This window comes from Lathamus discolor, chromosome 16, assembly GCF_037157495.1.
Source record: "Lathamus discolor isolate bLatDis1 chromosome 16, bLatDis1.hap1, whole genome shotgun sequence".
Classification (NCBI taxonomy): Eukaryota; Metazoa; Chordata; class Aves; order Psittaciformes; family Psittacidae; genus Lathamus; species Lathamus discolor.
The window spans coordinates 4,855,417-4,876,045 of NC_088899.1; the positions used below are offsets into that span (position 1 = coordinate 4,855,417).

General features: G+C 47.7%; 2 protein-coding genes and 1 long non-coding RNA gene across 3 annotated transcripts; 2 read left to right on the forward strand and 1 right to left on the reverse strand.

Moving 5' to 3' along the window:
- The first annotated feature begins 1,788 nt into the window (after positions 1-1,788).
- Positions 1,789-13,037, forward strand: LOC136022909 (solute carrier family 2, facilitated glucose transporter member 5-like). Its single transcript, XM_065696828.1, has 12 exons — positions 1,789-2,162; positions 3,672-3,770; positions 4,202-4,362; positions 4,848-4,972; positions 7,230-7,382; positions 7,467-7,592; positions 7,867-8,054; positions 8,371-8,481; positions 8,768-8,869; positions 9,250-9,325; positions 10,335-10,462; positions 11,108-13,037. The coding sequence occupies exons 1-12, from the start codon at positions 2,109-2,111 to the stop codon at positions 11,339-11,341; spliced, it is 1,557 nt and encodes a 518-aa protein (XP_065552900.1). The 5' UTR covers positions 1,789-2,108; the 3' UTR covers positions 11,342-13,037.
- Positions 13,038-13,354: 317 nt separating this feature from the next.
- Positions 13,355-18,735, reverse strand: CA6 (carbonic anhydrase 6). Its single transcript, XM_065696831.1, has 7 exons — positions 18,610-18,735; positions 18,105-18,200; positions 17,534-17,600; positions 16,817-16,974; positions 15,529-15,652; positions 14,948-15,046; positions 13,355-14,448 (listed from the first exon to the last, which is right to left on the reverse strand). Exons 1-7 carry the CDS (start codon positions 18,733-18,735, stop codon positions 13,835-13,837), a joined length of 1,284 nt encoding a protein of 427 aa, XP_065552903.1. The 3' UTR covers positions 13,355-13,834.
- On the forward strand, positions 15,314-20,078 carry LOC136022912 (uncharacterized). Its single transcript, XR_010616393.1, has 3 exons — positions 15,314-15,419; positions 16,140-16,351; positions 19,983-20,078. It is a non-coding gene; the product is annotated as an uncharacterized LOC136022912 (long non-coding RNA).
- The last annotated feature ends 551 nt before the right edge of the window (positions 20,079-20,629 follow it).

Below are 20,629 nucleotides of genomic sequence, written 5' to 3' on the forward strand. Positions count from 1 at the left end.
GGCTGAGTCTAAACAGTTCCCTGCACACGTGCATGGGAGCCCTTACCATGTGGTGAATAAGCACAAAGCAGAGAAGATACAGACCGGGGTTAATGTCTTAAGGTAAGTGCACTCTGAGGTGAGGAGCTTAATATGTGCTGGAGCTGAAGTTGAAAATGCGCTTGGATAATACCTGTAGCATCGGCTCTTCTGTTACTGGCTCTGTTCTTTGCCCAGGTCCAGCAGGTTCTCAGCTCTTGAAGGATTTCTATTCATGCAGTTGCTTTGACAGTGTAAGGAGGAGCTCATTCACCATCCTGCCTCCCTTCATTCAGCTCTTTCAAGATCATCCAGTGCCAATTGTTACCTTATGGGCGGTGGTAGCAGATTCTTCCTGTGGCATGCAAACATTTCAGCCATTCCCTCGCCACAAGCAAATATTTACTCTGCTGAAGGATTTCTGATGGCAAACACCCATGTCCTGTTCCATTTCTCTATGTGTCAAGATTATCCCTTCAAGGTCAAGAAAAGGGTTTAAAGACATGATAGAGAGTTCTCCTTCCTTGTAATTACAGAGTACTAGAGTGGCTGATACTCAGCAATTACTGTGGTCGTTCTGCCAAGAACTCCCATAGGAATGATGCTGTCTTTGGAGTACGGGAATTCCATGTATGGAATTTGTCCTGCTCATGATCTCCCCACCCCTTGCTTTCCATTTTCCCTTTTCTGGCCAAGGAGCTGTGAAAGTGAGAGCTAAGCCCGTTACTGAGTGAGCTATGGCCTGTCCCGTTTGTTTTGGGGTGCTTTGAGCAGTGTTTGAAGGCAGCAGGGGAAAAGCTGAGCTTGGAGCGTCTTGCTTAGTGCCAGCTAGCTCCATCCTCGCAGTGGGAATGCGGAGGAAGATGAGCTATGGGTGAAACGAATGTTCCGTTCTGTTTAGCCAAGGCACCATGTGGTAGTGGGAACTGAGCAGCAGGAGTCATTCCTGAAAGACTCGGGAGTGTTCTTGAGGTGTGATCCGCTGTCAAGATATCGCAGCAAACGTTGTCCTTGGGGATAACAAAGTGCAATAGAAGTCAAATACAATAAAACCCAGATGACAGCAAACCTAAGGACTCAGTTCCACTGCGCTGAAAGCACCAGGGCTCCCTTCCCCTTCCTGTTTTTAGCACAGGATGCTTTCACCTGCAGGCAGTCGAAGAATGCATGCAAGGCACATGAACAACTGGCTGCTAAAGATAGATGGGCCAATAATAGCAAGGTTTGGCTCCAGCCTCTCCAGCTGCTGGAGGTATCTGTGAACTTTGCATTTCTCTGATACACTCTGGAAACTTCGGTCAATCATTAACCAGCTCCTGTGCTGTTCAAAGTACTCTCATAGTGCAGGGGGTTAATACTAAGCCAGTAACACGTGGCGTACCTGGCATTAGAGGGAAAGGAGCCAAGGTGCTTTGGTGGGAAGGCTGTGTTCTGTGCGCTGCCAAAAACAAACCTGAGGGGAAGAACCTGTTCTCTGTGCCCTGCAAAAGTGCCCTGAGCAAGCTGGTCTGTGCAAGGTAGGACAACAAGGAGTATTCTGGCCCAGATGTGCAGTCGAAGGCTGCAGAAGGGTTAACACAGGCTGATGCTGTGGCCCATGGCAAACATCCTCTCTGTTGCCAGGGGCCCCGTAGAATGCCCCATTTTCCACGTCGCAAGGATTGCCAGGCAGCCTCTCCACAGCTGCAGCAGCTCTGCTGCTCTGGACTTGTCTGTGTATATATAGCTGCAGGAAGCAGCTCGTTCAGCTGCTTTTGCAATAAGTCTGCCCCTCTTGTGGGGCAGAGGAGCCTGTTTCGCTGCAGCCAGGCAGGACATCTGTTCTGAGCAGGGGTCTGGCAGCAGAGTATCTGACCCAACAGCGACGGGCTCGACCGGGGAGAAAGAAAGAGGAGTCACGAGGGAGTCACGCAGAGGAAGGGAATGATCAGAAAAGAGCAGCAGCTCGGTTCAGCTGCTGGAGCCTGCCTTTGATTGGATGTTATCTGCGAAGTCGGAGCGGGATTGTCTGCGCGGGGCGTTCCTCTCCTCTTCCTGGTCTGTTTGGGCTATAAAAGCCTGTGCTCGGTGGCCGTGGCTCAGACACCAAAATGAAGTTGAAAGGGGAGAAGCAGAGCTCTGGCAGCAATGAAGGCTCGAAGGGGGTAAGTGTGCAGGGCTCTGGTCTTCGACCTGAGCCTCCCGCAGCGACACAGGGCAAGCTGGGGGAGCTCTGCCGGCAGGAGATGACCGGGCTCTTTCAGGCTGCCATGGGCACGTGGAGCTCACTGGGAGGGCACAGGGTGTTTGCTCTTGGACCCGGTTTATCCGCCCTAAGCCTCGAGGTTCTCTGCCCCTGCCTGTCCATGTACCTTCTGCGTGACTTCCGCCCTCTGCGCGTGGGGTTTCTGTCCTCCTTCCCCATCAGGTTTAGGCTGCGGATGCTTCTGGATGGGAGCTGCCTTTCGCAGCAGCATTTTTGTGGGCTCTTGCTCAATGCAATGCTCGTGTGTGCCAAGAGGATTTCCTAAGGGTGCTGAATGGGAACAATTAACAGCAGCGGCTCTTCGGAGCTCCTGGGGTTTGTCGAATGAGGGGAAGGCAGCCTGCTTTTCATCACCAGGGCCACAATGTCAGCAGTCTACGAGAAAAAGGAGCTGGAAGCCTCAGCTTCCTCCTGATCCTTACTCTGAGATCAACTGGGATTGATCTGTAGTGCCTTAAACTCTGCAGGTCTCTGGAGGTGAGCTCCTGAGGAACACAGGGAATATCAGGGCTACCAGCAGCTCTTTGGACAAGATGTTCCATTAGGGAAATGACAGCTCCTACGTGTGGGACCTGACTTGGGTGTTGCGACATGAATAAAGCCTTGCAGGCATTAAGGCTAATGGTGGTGACAGAAAACAATACGTCTGAATGAAAAATGACTTTATTGCTGTAGCAGCAATGGGAGCTATTAGTGAGCTGCGGAAAACCCCAGGCCAGCTCAGCCAACACGGGGTGGGCAGCCTGAGGACTAAACAGCAACCGAAGCATTGTGAAAAGCGAGTTGCTTGTAACCCTGAGGTCTGCACCCACAGACATGGCCAGTGCTTGGTCCTACTCCAGGTGGCAATTTCACCCTTCTGCTTAACTGCAAAGAGCTGCTCTTATACCCCACAGCCAAGCCCTTGCTGAGCTACTTGGATAAGTTCTAATTGGCTTCAGTGGCAATCGGATTAGATCTGTAAAGAGCTTGATCCTGAAATGTGGGAGGCAGAACAAATGAGCAGGAAAGGGATTTTGTCACTTCATCCAAAACCTCTTCTTCTTAAAGCTTCCCTGTGCCAACATCCTGTGTTACTTCACTATCCAATTGCACGTTGGGGAAAGGATAATTGCACACAATCTTTTTCCCTGCGGGGAGGGTATTCTAAGCACGGTAACTTGACAATTATTCATCATTCAAGTGTTCCGTCAATACCAGGAAAGAGCTGAATCAATTACTGTAATGATTATGTGCAAATCAAGCAGAACAGAACGAGTTTTAATGAGAACAACCCATTGGGCTTTGTCTATAGAATAACATGAAGTGAAAAGCAAGTCTTAGGGTATTTCTTTTTACTGACTGCCATTTATGCCCCAACCCAAACCTGCTGCTCAGATGGGGTTTGTGTTTTCTCTCCCCCCTGCAGAAAATGACACTTGTGCTTGCAATGGTAACGCTGATATCTGCGTTTGGATCTTCTTTCCAGTATGGGTACAACGTGTCTGTGATCAATTCTCCAGCCCCGGTAGGTTGGACTGTGGAGTGGACGATGACCCGGGAGGAGGTTTACGATCAAAACAAGGCAGGAGGGTAACAGTGGGTTATGGGTGTTTGTGGGCCGGTGCTTGTACTTCTCCATGCTTTGGAGCTGGGAAGTGTTTCCCCTGGAAAGCAATAGGGTGTTAAGGTGTATGATGCCACAGTTTGGACTTCGTGCCTAGGAGAGACAGGGAGTGAGAAATGCCTTCCCTTTGGGATAGCAGGCAGATCCCATAAGGCAGGATAACTTGTAACAGCAGTTACTTAGTCCAGGCTTCTCCATGCCCCTCTTGCATTCATTTCCCAGCTCAGCCATTCTGGTTTTCTCAAGCTGTTTGTTTAAAGCTTTATGACGTTACTAGCCTTCAGATTGTGCAAGCTTTACTCACTGTTCTTAACGTGCATCTTTCATTCCAGTACATGCAAGACTTCTACAACCAAACCTACTACAACAGGACCGGAGTGCCGATGGAGAGTGGCTTCCAGACGCTGCTCTGGTCTCTTACTGTGTCCATGTACCCTCTGGGTGGCTTTTTTGGGTCCCTCATGGTGTGGCCTCTGGTCAACAACTGCGGCCGGTACGTGACTGTGGTGTTTAAGGTCCTTGGACAGCAGTTTCTGGGCTCAGATAAGGCTTGCCAAGCCCATCAGGAGCATGACAGTGTCAAGCACGTTGGTTGTAAGGCAGATGGGCTGGGCTCAGCAGCATGTGTTGTCTCCCATGTGTAGAAGATCTTAACATGGTTTTAATGTGGTCAAGGCCGTATGTTGGGCACTGAGCCAGGTAAAGAGCAAAGGGGAAAGTCTGAGATCAGGCCCAGCTTCTGCTGCTTGGGTTTCCTGAGAATCGCAGAATCATCTGGGTTGGGAAAGACCCTTAAGATATGTCGAAGCCTTCATTCCCTGCAGGGAAAATGGGACAACAGCCATTTTCCCTGTGAGTAGTCCCTGGGATGGTGATTCATTTGAGGTTTGGACACTGTGGCACAGAGGGGATCTCTCTGCTACTGAGGCCTTAGACAGAAAATCAACTGAATCTGTCTCCTTTTCTATTACCTCGCAGAAAGGGCACTTTGCTGATAAGTAACCTCTTATCCATTTCTGCTGCAATCCTAATGGGAACCTCAGAGCTAGCAAAAACCTACGAAGTGATCATCTTTTCACGCGTTATCATGGGAATATTTGCTGGTAAGTGGATGGTGAAGGGAGAGCAACAAATACGTTCTTGGCAAAGGGTGATTTCACAGGTTTTAGCCATAAATCTGCATATCTGTGCTGTTGAATCAGTCGTCATCTGCATGTTGCAGGAGTAGTAAAGATCTATAGCAGGCAAGAGCAGAGAGACTGGAATGTGAGATGTACAGAGGAGATACGTGTCTGAGATGCAGCTATCCTCTGCAATGAGCATCTGCTAGGCACTGGAGCTCCAACAGCCAGGAAACCTGCTGCTCCTGATAATCTTACAAGCCATTTTAAGGCCTTGCTTGCCTTTTCTGTGCACACACACCCCTTGTCTTTTTTTCTGTTTAATATAATTAGAAACAGAATAATCTTTCCAAGTCAGAGTCATTGGAGATGATGCCAGACCCAATGATCTAGTGCTGGAACAGACTGTTCTTCCTGCAAGAGGAAAGAAGCATTAAAGGGGGGGGGGTGGTGTTACTGGTGTAAGTGGCTGTGTTACAGCTACAGTAATAGGGAGCAAACAAAACCAGAAGGGGTGGGCAGCACTGTATCAAGCAGAGCAAAACCAGGTTGGTAAGGGTCTTATAACAGCATTTAGACTCAGTTCATTGGCTTTGGGCTGGTTAGACTGACGTTCCCCATCGATTGAAACTGAGTTGGGATATCCTGTAAAGACAAAAGAAGAAAACAAGGAATTGGGATAAGAAAACAACTTGACCTGTAACACACAGCAACTGAAATTGGTGAGCTACAGCAGGAAATTCATCTTCTCCAGTGGTTTTGGTTTGGCTTTTGACTCTCCTAAGCCCGGCAGCTGCTCTTGGCATGGGATCTCTGCATAAATACTAAAGGACCTGTCGAGTGTGACCCCTTTTCCCAGTCATTTCTAACTGACTTTAACCTGTCCGAGGGGAGACGGAGATGAGCTCTTAGGCAGAAGCTCTTCCCTGTGAGGGTGCTGAGGCGCTGGCACAGGGTGCCCAGAGGAGCTGTGGCTGCCCCATCCCTGGCAGTGCTCAAGGCCAGGCTGGACACAGGGGTTTGGAGCTCTGGTAGGATCCAAGTGCAGCCCTGCCTGGTAAAGGGTAGCTTGGTGCTGGCAGCACTGCTGTACGCAGGGCCCCTCTTGGCAGGGCTTGATCAGCATTGGTCTGAGCAGTAAGAAAGCTGCTGTTGCTTGACTGCAGTAGTCCATGCTGCTGGCGTGTTTTAATCTGGGCAACTAAAAGGCTGCTTATAACACAAACTTAAACCACTGCATCTCATGAATTCACTTCTATAGTGTTTTGTAATTCCTTAAATACTTGTTCCCAAGCCTTTTGCTTCCAGACGACGGCTTTCTAACCCCATGTTCCTGAAAGCTAGGAAGCTGAGAAATGAAAGCTGAGAGTGGTCTCACGTGGTCATTTGACTGCAGAGCTTTGGGGTTTACATGCCAGGATTTACAGCGTAACCATGGAGCTGGCAGCTTGCTGGGGTTACAGTGGGTTACAATGCAGTTCTCCTCAAAATAACCTATGCGCTATTCGAGTTCAAATACCTCTTCCAGCATGGTGCTGGTAAGAGATCTCAGACCAACAAAGCTCTCTGCAAAGTGTTACCAAGCAATTGAAGGAGTAGTGAATTGATAGAGGCCAGCAAGGGGTCACATCCTTCCACCCTTACATCAGTTTGGATATTGATTTCTTTGCTTATTTTAGAGGAAGTATAAATCCCTCCCATGCACGCTGGGGGTGTGAGCACATCTGAAGCAGCACACAGGATTCTTTCCACGTATCGTGTTGAAGGGCTTGGCAGACCCTGCTGGAAGCTATTTTTATGAGCACTGAGACTGCCCAGATCACAGCCTACTGCTGCCTTCTCAGGCTCCTCAAATGCTTTGCTGCTGAGCGTTTAAGCTAGAGCCTCACAGCACCAAGTAATGCTTTGCTTTGAAGGTGGCCAGGCTGCACTCCTGAAGCCAGAGCTTCTGAGGGTACCGGATTCAGCGATGGGTTTGGTATCTCTCCATGTACTGAGTGAGCCAATGCCATGTGTGTTTTGTCCCATCTTCCACTGAAGAGTGAGGAGAACACACGCAGCTTATGCACTGGCCAGAAGATGACACTAAAGTCAGGTGGAGCAGAAGGGCTTGAGTGTGAGGTTTCCTGCTCTGGTCCAGCAGGGATTGCTTCGGTCTCATGTAGGAAAAAGGTACCTTAGTAAAGACGATGTGTGTGCTCGTGCCAGGCACTGCATGTCTAACGTTGTTCTCTACTAGGTCTGGCTTCCAACGTGGTTCCCATGTTCCTTGGAGAAATGTCCCCCAGAAATCTGAGAGGTGCAATTGGGATCGTACCCCAGCTCTTCATCAGCATTGGGATCCTTATAGCTCAGATCCTTGGTCTCAACATCATCCTTGGGAATGCCAAAGGTAAATTCCTGGCTTGGGACTTGTTTTTGCGGCCCCCACAGGGGGAAGATGTCTCATAGCTGTCACCTTGTCTCACTGTTGCAGGCTGGCCTGTGCTGCTGGCGCTTACTGGGATCCCATCACTAATTCAGCTCCTTATATTGCCCTTTTTCCCCGAGAGTCCCAGATATTTGCTGATACAAAAGGGCAATGAAGAGCAAGCACGACGAGGTACAGTATCATCCTTTAATGGAAGGGGGAAGATCTGTGGGACATGATTGACAGCAACCAGCAGTGAAGAGAGTGTGAAAAACTCCATTGATGCTGCTGGTGGATGGAATTCCTGCAACATTGCTCCTTTCTCTGCATATGTGAATCCCTGACCTGCCACCATGGAAGCACTACTGCCCATGGTGGGAACAGTGTTCTGTCTTGATTTGAAGCAGGAGAGCTCACTGTAGACCTGCTCTCTGGGGCCCATAACTCACTTTCCTTTCCCAACCAGCTCTGCAGAAGCTGAGAGCCCGGGATGACGTGGATGATGAGATCCAAGAGATGCGCCAAGAAGACCGGTCAGAAAAGGAAGAAGGACAGTTCACTGTATTCAGCCTGTGCACCTTCAGAGGCTTGAGGTGGCAGCTCATCTCCATCATTGTCATGATGATGGGCCAGCAGCTCTCGGGGGTCAACGGGGTGAGTGGGAAGGCACATGGGAAAAGCCAGTGGGGTGAGTAGTAGAAGAATGGGGCTTTACAGGGGGTGATGTGGGGCAGTGCTGACCCAAACCCAGTACACACATGTACTAGATACAGTCCAGCTGTCCTGTTAAGGATAGTTCGGACATTTTAGAGTAAGGTGCTTATGGCTGGATCCAAACAGCGGTGTCCAGAAATGAAAGAATCAGTTCTCAGGCTCCTGTGCACCAATTCGAGGATGCAAAAGCAGCCAAACTGGGATTCCCATGTTCTGCCTTTGGTCCCATGTAAACACAGCTGTGGTTTTGCTGCAGGTCTTCTACTACGCAGACAGAATCTTCCTGTCGGCAGGAGTGGATGACAGCAGTGTTCAGTATGTCACTGTGTCCATAGGTGCCATCAACGTCGTCATGACCTTGCTTGCTGTAAGTTTCTATTAGGGCTTTTCAAGTTCTGGCTTGCCCAGTCTCCCCTGCCTGTCACGGGTTAAATTGGGTTATCTTATTTACACATACTGTGAGCTGCTTGGCACAATAGATGCCCTGGAGTGGCCCTTGGTTGAAGGCAGCTATGTTACCCAAAGTATTGACCATCAGCAGATGGTGGCAATGGCACTGAATTTCTTAAGAGACAAAGACTATCTCTACAAGTTCTGCTGCAATAAGTGCTGTGCCCCATGCCTGGTCTCTCACCCTCTTCTATCTCTTTCAGGTTTTCATTGTGGAATCCCTGGGAAGGAGAATCCTCCTCCTTGCTGGCTTCGGATTTTGCTGTGTCTCCTGTGCAGTGTTAACTATGGCTCTCAATCTCCAGGTGTGTAGCTGGGTGGCTCAGGTGATGTTGCCCATGCATTTGTGGACTGTTCAGGGAACCACTGGTATGTGTTGAAGTTGTTTCTACCCCCTGGGAAGGAGGGAATAATATGAACTAAAGTAAAGCCAGGAAAAGTTGTGATCCTCCTTGTCTGAGTACTGTTTCCAGCACATCATGTTCATAATACCTGTTGCACTGATTTATTGGAATCAAGGATCATACCCAGGCTATGTTTTTTGTGGTTACAAGTGTGTATATCTGGCAATGGAGGGTGATGCTGGCTTTAAAATGTGTTCAGATCTTACTACGAATAGTGCCTTGAATGTGTTGGTGATGCTCAGATAGGGACCACATGTAATCTGTGATTAATTTCTTCACAGACCACTGTCCCATGGATGTCTTACCTCAGCATAGTGTGTGTCATCGTTTACATCATGGGACATGCTATTGGAGCCAGTAAGTATGCACAGTCTGGTCCTGTCTCCTCCACAAGCTGGGGAAAGCCAAGTGTTACATTCAGTTTCAAACCAAAAGCTCTGTGGAGCTAATCCAAGGAGGTGGAGATAGAATTTCTTCCGTGTGGCCATGCACTGTGTGGATTGTCAGCTAGGCTTATTCATGTTCCAGTGAGGAGCTGCCTGTGTCTGTGAGGCAGGGGAGCATCTGGCTGTCAAGAGGAAGAGCAAAGGCACAACAGTGCTTGTGTCTGATATTCCCCAAATAAAACCTGGAGCAAAACTATGCCCAGATAGTGAGCCCCACAGCTGGGCTGGGATGTGACATGCTTGCATCTGTGTGCAACACATCGAGTTAGAAGGAACGCAAATTATACCCGTGGCCCTGCAGATGGCTTTGCAGAAAGGAGATGTGCAGATAGATGGGGGTATTGGGAAGGCTTTGTCCTGACTCAGATCCTCAGCATGGTGGAGTTGTCTGGTTAGCTTGGAAAGCCCTGCTCTTGCTGGATGCTGCAATGCAGCATTCAAATTCCTGTAGAGGTTTTATAGCAGATGGAATTGCACACAACCTTTCCTTCTCCATTTATGCCGCCAAGCAGATTGAAGCATGGAGGGCAGGTATATTGCTGGAGGGAGAGCACCAGGTCATCTGGACCTGTTAATGAGAACACAGTCTGTTCCTTGCTCAAAGAGCAAGTCTTGCTTAGTTACTGCTCATGGGGTGCTCTCTGGAAACAGTTTGTGTTCATCAGCCTTATTTTATAACTTACGCTGGAGATGGGCTCATGGGCGAGGTGCAGCCATGGGAGAGAAGAGGTTGGTTGCTGTGTGTGAGCTCATTTAAATGCCCTGTATTTTCTTAATCTTATGCCTTATTTGATGTATTGGGTGTTTCTAAACACTAGGACTTTAAAAGCTATTGCCTCCTACTGAAATGAACGGTGTCATCTGGGATTCAAAGCAGGGGAGTTCCCTTTGGGATTTCCAAATATGCATCTCCTTTCCAGGTCCAATTCCCTTTGTGATGATCACCGAGATGTTCCTGCAGTCATCCCGCCCTGCAGCATTCATGGTGGGTGGGTCTGTGCACTGGCTGTCCAACTTCACAGTGGGGCTTGTGTTTCTCTACATGGAGGTAAGATGCAATCACACAACAGGGCAAGACTTCAGCTTAAGATCAGTATCTTCACTCCTGTGTTCTTACAGAGAGCCCTTTAATCCTGAGAGCCATAAATGCCGTAGTTGGTTCCCAGTACCTGTATGCAGGATTATATATTAAGGAAAAGAAAGTGACGTTAGTCATCATTTTCTTATCACATCTGTCTGCTGCACGTGGTTTGAAAGAAAGCAGTTACTTTTCCACGTGAATGTCGATCCGGAATTCAGGAGCATGCACAAGACTGCAAGTTCCCAATCTTAGCTTTTGCTCTCAAGGTCACCAGTTCAATCTGATCCCCAGCAGTAATGATCCATACACTGCTGTAGTTGGTGATTTTAGCTTGTGCAAAGGGCGAGTTTAGCTTGACTTCTGTAACAGACCCTCACCTGCCTTTTCCTGTAAACCAGTAGTGGTTTTCAATGGTGGTGATATGAGAAGATAATCTAGAACCACTACTAGCTTCAAGCTAATTCAATTATTTAAGTCATTCAACATAAAATATGTGCACGTCACTGTGGCTGCCTTTTTTCTAGCTATTGCAGAGCTCAGCATGTCTAAATCGTGTGAAGTACACAACTGGAATGTTTTCCTCATCCATGCTCCCTTCTTTCCTTGCCCTAGGCTGGACTGGGGCCCTACAGCTTCCTCATCTTCTGTGGCATCTGCCTCGCCACTATAGTTTACATCTTCTTCATTGTTCCTGAGACTAAGAACAAAACCTTCATGGAAATCAACAGGATCATGGCCAAGAGGAACAAGGTGGAGATTCAGGAAGACAAAGAAGAGCTTAAGGATTTCCAGGCTGTCCCAGGTGGGCAGGCAGAGAAGAAGGAAATCTCCAGCCATGAGCTGTGACCCAGCCCAGTGCTGGCCCAGACATTTTCCAAGATCCATTCAATGGGAGAACAAATACATGGATTATTTTTTTGATACTGATCTTCATTCAGACCTTCTGCAAGCTTTCCACAGCAGGAGTTTCCACATAAGCCATTGTGTCTTGAGAATGTTCTCATTATGAGTAATCCAGCCCAAACCATGGAATGGTTGGGTTGGAAGGGACCTTAAGGCTCATCCAGCTCCAACCCCTGCCATGGGCAGGGACCCCTTCCACTGGAGCAGCTTGCTCCAAGCCCCTGTGTCCAACCTGGCCTTGAGCACTGCCAGGGATGGGGCAGCCACAGCTCCTCTTGGCACCCTGTGCCAGCGCCTCAGCACCCTCACAGGGAAGAGCTTCTGCCTAAGAGCTCATCTCAGTCTCCCCTCTGGCAGGTTCAAGCCATTCCCCTTGGCCTGTCCCTACAGGCCCTTGTCCCAAGCCCCTCTCCAGGTTTCCTGCAGCCCCTTTAGGCACTGGAGCTGCTCTAAGGTCTCCCCTTCAGGAGCCTTCTCTTCCCCAGACTGAACCAGCCCAACTCTCTCAGCCTGGCTCCAGAGCAGAGCTGCTCCAGCCCTCGGAGCATCTTTGTGGCCTCCTCTGGACTCACTCCAACAGGTCTATTAGTAAGACCATCCTACTTCATGTTATAGCCACTGCCAAAGCAAATTACCCATTGAGAGTATTTGTAACATGGAAAGGGCAATACACTCAGCCAGCTCTGTTTCTGTGATCAAATAACCTGTGCCATATGGTGATGTATGTTCCTGATGTTCTGATACATCAATAACCTGTGCCATATGGTGATGTATGTTCCTGATGTTCTGATACATCCCAAGTGGTGCAAGCCAGCTCTTGGACCAGCTCTCGGGGTTTGGTCAGCTGTGTGCAAGGATTGTACTATATTCCTCTGAGGAACTGCCAGGCCTTTCCTCTGGTGTAGAGGAAGTGTCAGTTGTTCTCAGGTACTTTGTTAGGTGGGCTGCTAATGGCATTTATCCTGTCAACACTTGTCCTTTGTGTGCTTCAAAGGACCACTACATGGGAAATGCATATCACTATAGCCTCATACCCATCCTGCTCACCCAACTCCCTCCTTCAAATCAAACCTTGTCCTCAGCTGTTGCTGATGAGTCCTTCCAACGCCTTATTCTTGAGGTTAGGAACCACCCACCTGGCTGGTGCTTATTCATGACCAGTTTATACCCATTTGTTCCAGTGGCACTCAAGTCTTTGGGCTATTTAGCTCATTGCACTCCCTAGTGTTTACACTTCAGTTGCCAAAGAGTGATCCTTTAATAACCCCCATATCACTACTCTGTATGTATGAGTCAGCTGAAGCTCAGTCAGCCCCACAAATAGATGACATTGAACTTCCCTGCTGCAGGAGTCAGTTCAGGTTGATTCCTGTGCAGTCGGCTACAGGTTGCAGCCTGTGTTTGCAAACAAGTCCAAGCTTGTCTTTAGCTTCTCACATTGAGTTGCTTAAATCTAGTTTTTGAAATAACTCAGCTCGCAGGTACTTGAAACCACTTGGAAAAGTCTTCAGGTGGTTTAGAGCTTGGTCCTTCTACTGGTTTCTGGTGATGTTCCCTAAGGCACCATTCCACTTGGAAAAGCTTTGAGTCTAAGGATTAGTGCTGACTGAGAAGAAAGTAAAGTACACACTGATGAAAACTGCGTGCTTCTTGAAGTGTTTCAGTGTAAAGGGGGTTTGGGGTTTACTGGGGCATAATTTACCATGGGAAACGAATTGTTATGTGGGATGGCTGCCCTCTGTTTTGAAAAAAGCAGAATTGTTGAACAGCCTGGCATGGATTTTGTGGTGTTGATGAAGAGTCCTACACATGATTGACTTAGAAGATGAGTTTTATACCTGCCCTCCAGCTTGTGATGTATTCATGTTTAAGCAGCTGTTTCCATGCTCTGTCTCTACATCCATTTACAGAAAAGAAGGCATGCCACTGACCAAAGCTCAGTGACCGCAGGAGCCAAGTTCCGTCCTGTCAGGGCTTTACTTGCTCTTTCCTGTGGGATGTCTGTAGGGGAAGGGGTGGTGATTTGATGGTGAGAAATGGGAAGGAAGGATCCATGCGGGGAAGATGGTGACAAACTGAGACTAGGTGAAAGATGAGAGAAACTTTATTTGATACAGTGGCTCCTTTGACCCAAGAGAGCAGCTCTTTGGCAGGTAGGAAGATCTGTGTATGGGGAGCCTAAATCAAACTCCTGGTAGGGATGTGACAATGCAAGGTGTTGGACTGTGCCATGTTCTGTCTGTTCTTTGCCTCTATCCCACTGCTGGAGGCTTTGCTCTCTTGGAAGACCAACCTCGAACACCAGCAGGGCATAGTGAGCCTATGCAAAGCAGAAGGAGAAACAAGCAAATCATCCAGGTTTTAATGTTTCCTCAGCCAGAAGTTTGGATTTTTCTGCTGCCTTAATAAAAAAGAGAAAAAAACCCAAATTTGGGGTCACTGACAGCTGGTGTCAGGCTCCAGAACCACCCCCCCCAAGAGGGTCATGGGGGTTTCTCCCCATGCTATGATGTCTCCCTTCAGGTGCCCTGGTTTGCACAGTGCAAGTGCCCGAATATCTGCAGGACTGAGAACTTGGCTCCACAGGTTCACGTGAGTCATCCACCCTGCAAAGCCGTTGGAGAACGTCCCAAGAAGAGTGTCTCTGTCTTTCCCAAGGACAAGGGTCCCTCCAGCCTGGCTCACATACCCCTTCTGGATACTCTTTGCTTTACCAGCTGCTCCATTGAGCCATAAATTTGCTGTTCCAGACCAGGAAGCCCATGTCATGCAGTAGTGCAGCCAATCTTGTGCCTTGTGGTACAGGGGGAAGCTGATGAAATGGCCTCCTATCCACAGTCCCACATCTGTGCCCACGGTCAGCACTAGCTCATTATCCTTCTCTTGTGTGGAGTAGGAAAGAACAGTCTGGCTGCCAGCATGCTGGGCTTTGATCCAGAAGCATAAGGTGAAGGCTTGGAGAGACATATCATGGAGGGGATGAATGTTCACAAAACTCTCAATGTTTTCCACAGGGAAGTAGAAAGATGGAAAAGTGCTGGATTTAATACCTGAAACAACCAAAAAGCCAGCTGTTACATCTCCAGCTGTGCCTTTAAATAAGCCTGGATCCTAAAGAGTACACCCATAGGAACTGGCACTCTTAGCTGTCTTGAGTCACAGTTACTGGTGTGTGTTGTACCAACATGCAATGGGCTCAAAATGATGATAAGCTTAACTACTTCACCCAACTATTTGGGAAAGTAACTTCTTTTTTTTCCCCTCTTCCCTTTTTCTCATCTTTGTGTAAAACAGAGGTGATGATTATTTACCCCAAGGGAACTGTCAGCTTAAAATCCTTAGTGTTTGTAAAAATGTGCTTACATGTTGCAGGAGAAAGCTGCAGTTACTGTGACAGTAGCTAGATTAGGGCCTAAAAATGGGGCAAAATCCTACCTGCACATAACAGAACCAAACCTGTTAATGATTTAGGCCATCAGGGACAAGACAGTGTGGATTCTTCATTCTTGCAAGGTAAGCTGGGCTCAAGAACAGATGTGTGTTTCTTACCTATGTGGCTCCCTCCATTCAGCAACTCTCTCTTCATGTCTTGGAGCTGCATCTGGATTTGTTCCAGCCTGAGGTTGAATTCTTCTGGATGGCATTGTTCTAGAGCAATCAGACAGCTGAATTTACAGGAGGCCAGTACCTGCACGTGGTAGAATTTTCCTGCTTTCTAGTTTGCAGAAGGTTTGGGGAAACCCTTTAAAATGCAATGTCCCACCTCTATGTGGTGCCTGGTTAACCAGCCATGCCAGGGCTGTTTCTGCACCCACCTGGGTGCAGACACACCTGAACCTAGTATGCCATTTAGCACCACTTATCCCGGGAGATGTGTGACACCTTTGTGGTCAAAACAAAGGGCTGGCACACAACTTGCAGCTACCACTGCAGCATTAGAAACAAGATGTGTTAGCAGGGGGCAAAGAGGCACGAGACCGTCTCCACCTGCTGTGCAGAGATGCTGTGACTTCTGGGAAAGGTGAGCTCCAGAGTGCTTAGCGTGAGTGATTTGCAACTTAACTCCCTCCACACTGGCTTCTTGCTCCTCCCTGGGTAATGCCTGAGTCCTGCCCCTTGACTCCCTTTACCTTGGGTGGGTTTGGATCTGAAGGAGGCCTCCACCACGCGTCCATGGAGGGGCTGAGCGTGCCGGTAGTCGTTGCGCAGCGTCCTATTCTGCCAGTCCAGCAAGGTGTTCTCCAGGAGGCTGATCTGTGAGCAACACAGGCTTATTATGGAGGGCAATGGGGACAATGGTTTTACCAAGAAGGGCAGTGCGGATCCTGCAGCTCAGGAGTAAACCTAGTGAATAGTTACAGAGGAACCCACAGGGTCTCTTGCTGTGTATTAGCAAGGGAAAGGAACAGAACATGAGGGCTCTTATCAGTTAATTCATGATACAGGTATTTGCCCGAAGGAAGTTTTTAGCACCTGATGCTATGCATGGATGGAGATTTTGCTGCTATTCCGCAGCATACTGTGTTCTCACAAGTGCCTATTACCCTTTCTCCTGCCAAAAAGAATGTTTCTTTTTCAAATGAGAACACACTGTGATCCTCCACTACTGTAATCTCCATTTTATCTTGTTCTTCTCCTAGAAGAAAATGTTTCTAATGCTTCTCTTTCATTAAGGAGGATGAACCACTCTGCAAGTCACTGGGAAGATAATTTGACTTGTGTTACTTTTTCCCTGCTAAAGCCTTTGTCCTGACAAGGCAGACAGAGAGAAGGGTACCCTGTCACGTGATGGTATTCAACTGCTGGGAGAAGTGGGGTTACTGCCCAGTGCTCCTGTGCACTCAACAAGTTCCTCTGTAATGCCTCCACTGGAGCCTGGATGAACTCTCTCCTATCACAGATCCAAAACTCACAACAGGCTGCTCCTGAAATGACCCAATCTAGCTGCACAATGTAAGTGTAGACAAGAAATAACCTGAAATGCTCTTTAAAAATGTGCCAGTTATTCAGTAATTATTTTAATGTTATGAATGGCTCTTTTATGGTTTTTTGGGGAGGGCTGGACTTCCTTGTAGTAGTTTTTGCCTTGTTGATCCTGACTTTTTTTTCCTTTTGGTAGTGCTTCAGTATGGTTGAACTTAACTGAGCAGAGACCTTTGTTACTGCTCACCAGACCTCAGGTAAACTGTTGCTATACAGAAACTGGCTCTTGCTCTGATGTTGCATCACAGTGTCATTCCAGCCACCTGCAATTCCAGTTACTTAGGAGTCTATCCTCAAAAGCCCTGTAGAAGTGCCCCATTAGCCTCTCTGCCAGGCTGTTCCCCAAATCACTGGAGAGCAGAAAAGCAAGCTTGTAAGAAAAGGTGAAGTGTGGAGGAAAGAGAAGCTGCTCTGTCTGGTGAAGCTGTCACTTACCTGTATGTGTGACAGGAGAACTGGAGAATGAAAGATGGTCCAGATCACACTCTCAGAGCAAGGTGGGGTTGTCAGTGAGCCGTGGTACCTGTAGAAGTGCGAGAGGTTTTCTGGCAGCATGGCCTGGACATCCAGAGAAAGGAGCTTTGTCGATTGACCTCAAAAGGAAACGGAGAGGGAATATTAACAACTAATGGGGAATAAAGAGAAAGGTGAAAGCAGTGTTAGAACTGGGGCTGGTAAATCACTCTGCCCAGAGCACCAGTATATTAGAGTGTTGGCAGAAGTGGATGAAGGAGGGAAATAAATGGTCCTTTCAATAGATCTATTTGTCATTCAGAACTACGCGGGGTTCTGGATGTGGTGGGCAACTACACCTCAATGTAGCTGTTAGTCCTCCCAGAAAACAGCGTGTATTAGTGCAGCAGAGCATCTGCTATCTGGGCTTATGGATTGAAGGATCATAGGAAGCTGTTATTTGATGGTGCCGCAGTGTGATGCGTAGACCTACCAGGAGGATATTTATTGCTGCCTTAAGCATCTTCCACACCACCCTGCTGTGCAGGCTGATGTTTGAACTGCATGGGCAGGGACAGTGTGAAGTTGTGCTTGGCTATGTAACAGCAAGTAAAGCAGCAGTAAAATTTTCCCAGAGCCAGTACACATGTACAGCCTTTGAGAATATCAAGGATGGAGAAAAGCATTCCCGGGTCTTACCTGCAAACCTGATTTTTGCCAGTTTGGAAATGAATTCACTGTAGTAGGTATTCTCAAAGTGTCCATCCTAAACACAGCATAGCAACTTGAACAGGTTAGTGACCTGCCTGTGCTTCCATACTATTAATCAGTCTGGGGGACTAATTGAGGAATTGGAAGACAAAGAGAACAGACACTATCTCAGATATCTTGGTATGATACGAGGTTTGTACATGTAGATCTCGGGGAGCATGGTGAACTGTAAGGAGCCCTTTTCACCACTTCTAAACAAAATGAAGTGCTCCCATTTGCAAATCACAGCAAGGCCTTGAAGTGCAGCAGGGAAACCCCTGCTGTCACACCTGATATTCCATGTGTACTTCTTACGGGACAAATTTATTTGGGGCTCCCAAGTTGTATTGGCTGGTATTGTGACATAAGGGAAGAACAGTCCTCCTAAAGCACAACTTACTCAAGGTGGTGGCAGATATCATCTCTTAGGATAGACAGGCTGTTTGTGACTAGGCTGTGATTACAGTATGAACAGTGGTCACAGACTGGCCTTACTCAGCAGCCTGGGCATCAAACCTACCGCATACAGGAAGGCAAGCACAGCCAGTCCATTTGGTTTGTCTTTGGCTTCTTCAAAGCTCGAGTAGTCAGCTGAGTTGTAATGGACAATGTGCAGCTGTCAGAAGAGAGGCAGGGTCAGCAAGAAGTGATAAATGGCTTCCTCTGTGCTTCAAAGGACCTAGTGCAGACTGAAGGGGGAGTCACCATACCAATTCCTGCTGCTTGTGCCTTACAGCACAGCCAAGCAGACCTTTCTATAGGGTTTTTTTAATAGGTTTGTGGTGAAATGTGGAGGAACAACTCCAGACTTGAAGGATATTAGTGCTATGGGTTTTTTTTAGTCTTTTAAGGCAGGACCATCAGGCTGAGCTCTTGCATTGCACTAACACCTGCACTGGTGGGAGCCCTGTTTCTCCCACTTGCCTCTGTATTGCTTGTGCAGGCTTTGTGGGCTGCAGTTTCCAATTTCCCAACTGGCAGACCCGCAATGCACCCTTCCTCCAGCTCACTCCATTCGTATGTACCTCTGCAAAGTATCTCATCCCATCTATGGTGTGTTCAGAGCCGCTGGTCTCCAGGTCCAGGCCACCCCAGTGCAGATGCATCTGTACAGCTGTGTAGAGGCCAGGGAGCCCTCTGGAGATGTGCATGGTGGGTGGCAAATCAATCTGAACTGGAAAAAAACAGGATTGGAGACAGCAATGGGTGCAGCCATGCCCATTCTTGTAGTTATGCTTACAGTGCTCAGCGCTTTCTGCCAATAACTCTTGAAATAAGCAGGAATAGGCATGTTCAGGGAACTAACTCCAGTATACAAGGAAAACCACTGAAGCATGAAGCTAAGTGTGCATAAAATCTTTCCTGACCTCAAGCTTGTGCACCACAAAGACTAAGCCAGGCACAAAAATGACTGGGCACTAGGTGTGTCTGCAGTCTTTCCTATCTAAGCAGCTCTGGGTTTTTAATTAGGCACTAAAAGTGCTTTAATGCTCATCTCTCGCATAGTACATCACATATTGCAGGGTTCTGCACAGATTTAACTGCTTTCTTTCCAAGGAAGAAAAGGGGAATGGAAATCAACAAAGTGACTGGCCTCCTCTAACCTGTCATCATCATTTCCAGTGTTCTGGAATCTGCATCTTCTAGGAACAGGCATACTGGGCCAGAGCCCTCTAAGTTTGAAAAGGCTGTGTTAATGCTTGAAGGATTTGTAGAGAAAAATCTCTTTGCTTCTCCTTGCCAAGGAGCATTCACAAAGAGACTATGACCCATTTGTCTTCCTGCTAATATACTGCTACAAATCATATGTTATGTTAATAAATATGCCAAACCTAGGAGGGAAAATGGGAATTGCTTCATCCTAATAAAAGCCCACAGCATGCCATGAGAAATAGCAACTACCCTTGCAAAATGTGGCACATTATATGATTCATTAGTCACAGATTCTGTTCGTGAGAAGCTGCTTTTGTTTGTAAACTGTTTCCAGACAGACAAGATGAAAACATCTTTCCTTGTAATATCCTGGAGAGCCTCGAGTGTGTGAGGGGGAAATCTACCTTTTCACACAAGATCCCTGCTGACTGCCTTCCAGAGTTAGGCTTATTTGCCTCAAGTACCTCACTACGGTTTCTGCTTTCTACAAAACACAGCCAGGGAATTGTGCTCTGAGTTTATGACAAGCTCAAGTCTTCTGTAAGATATTTAAAGCAAATATTTGCTGACAGCATGAAGGCAGGTAACAGCCCACTCAACCAGGCTTTATCAGGTGGGATTTAGCCTGGTAGTTTTACAACTAGAGAAAAAGTGTAGCTGGTTTCTTAGGTGAAACGGTTGACCTTCAGCTTCTCAGAGCCTGTGAGGAGAATCTTGCTGATAAATCCATCTCCTGCCCTTTCAGATCTGCTGAATGGTTTCTGCTGTGGCCCAGTGGAATATTTTCCCTGAGAGGTATTGCTACCATGTCCCATGCCACTGATGCCAGTAAGAAAACCCTGCCTGACTTCACAGGAGCTGTGAATAAGGACAATCATTTGCCTTTGTGCCTTACTAAAATGCCCTGCATGGGAAAACCATTGTTTTGATGTTAACAAAAGAATAGGAAAATACACATGCTCAATCAGATCTGAAAGCTACACCTGCAGGGATTCATTTGTAGGCAGACAGGGTATCAATGCTGACATGAGAGCTTTAACTGAATGTTGAGCTTGTGAGGGCGACAAACAGGAGTTACAGTTTTAAGAAACACAATCACCACGGTCTTTCTCTGAAGGCATTATGTGTCTCATCACTTCATCTCCCTGCCCTCACACCATATTTCTCTCTGTCTCTGTTAGAGAGAGGAAGAAAGGACTGTCGTGCAGGATTAAGGAGCTACCAGCTTTGTGTTCCAAACACCTTCCCAGAAACACTCACTCCCTCCCCACTGCAGCTATTAGAAAATTCTCTCGTTGCTCATCTGTAGTCCAAAAGCATTATCCCAACAGTACCAGCTGATGAATTATTTAGGCAATGAATTACAGACTGCAGCAGGGGAATCCAGGACCT

What these genes read in the sequence shown, in the direction of transcription:
- LOC136022909 (XM_065696828.1), top strand. Translation starts at nt 2,109, where the DNA reads ATGAAGTTGAAAGGGGAGAAGCAGAGCTCTGGCAGCAATGAAGGCTCG. An exon ending in TGAAGAGCAAGCACGACGAG is followed by an intron (nt 7,593 to 7,866) that starts GTACAGTATCAT and finishes TTTCCCAACCAG; the next exon opens with CTCTGCAGAAGCTGAGAGCC. An exon ending in TTGTGTTTCTCTACATGGAG is followed by an intron (nt 10,463 to 11,107) that starts GTAAGATGCAAT and finishes TCCTTGCCCTAG; the next exon opens with GCTGGACTGGGGCCCTACAG.
- CA6 (XM_065696831.1), bottom strand. Translation starts at nt 18,735, where the DNA reads ATGCACATCTCCAGAGGGCTCCCTGGCCTCTACACAGCTGTACAGATG. An exon ending in TGCTTGCCTTCCTGTATGCG is followed by an intron (nt 17,601 to 18,104) that starts GTAGGTTTGATG and finishes TGCTGTGTTTAG; the next exon opens with GATGGACACTTTGAGAATAC. An exon ending in TTCTCCTGTCACACATACAG is followed by an intron (nt 15,653 to 16,816) that starts GTAAGTGACAGC and finishes TGTTGCTCACAG; the next exon opens with ATCAGCCTCCTGGAGAACAC.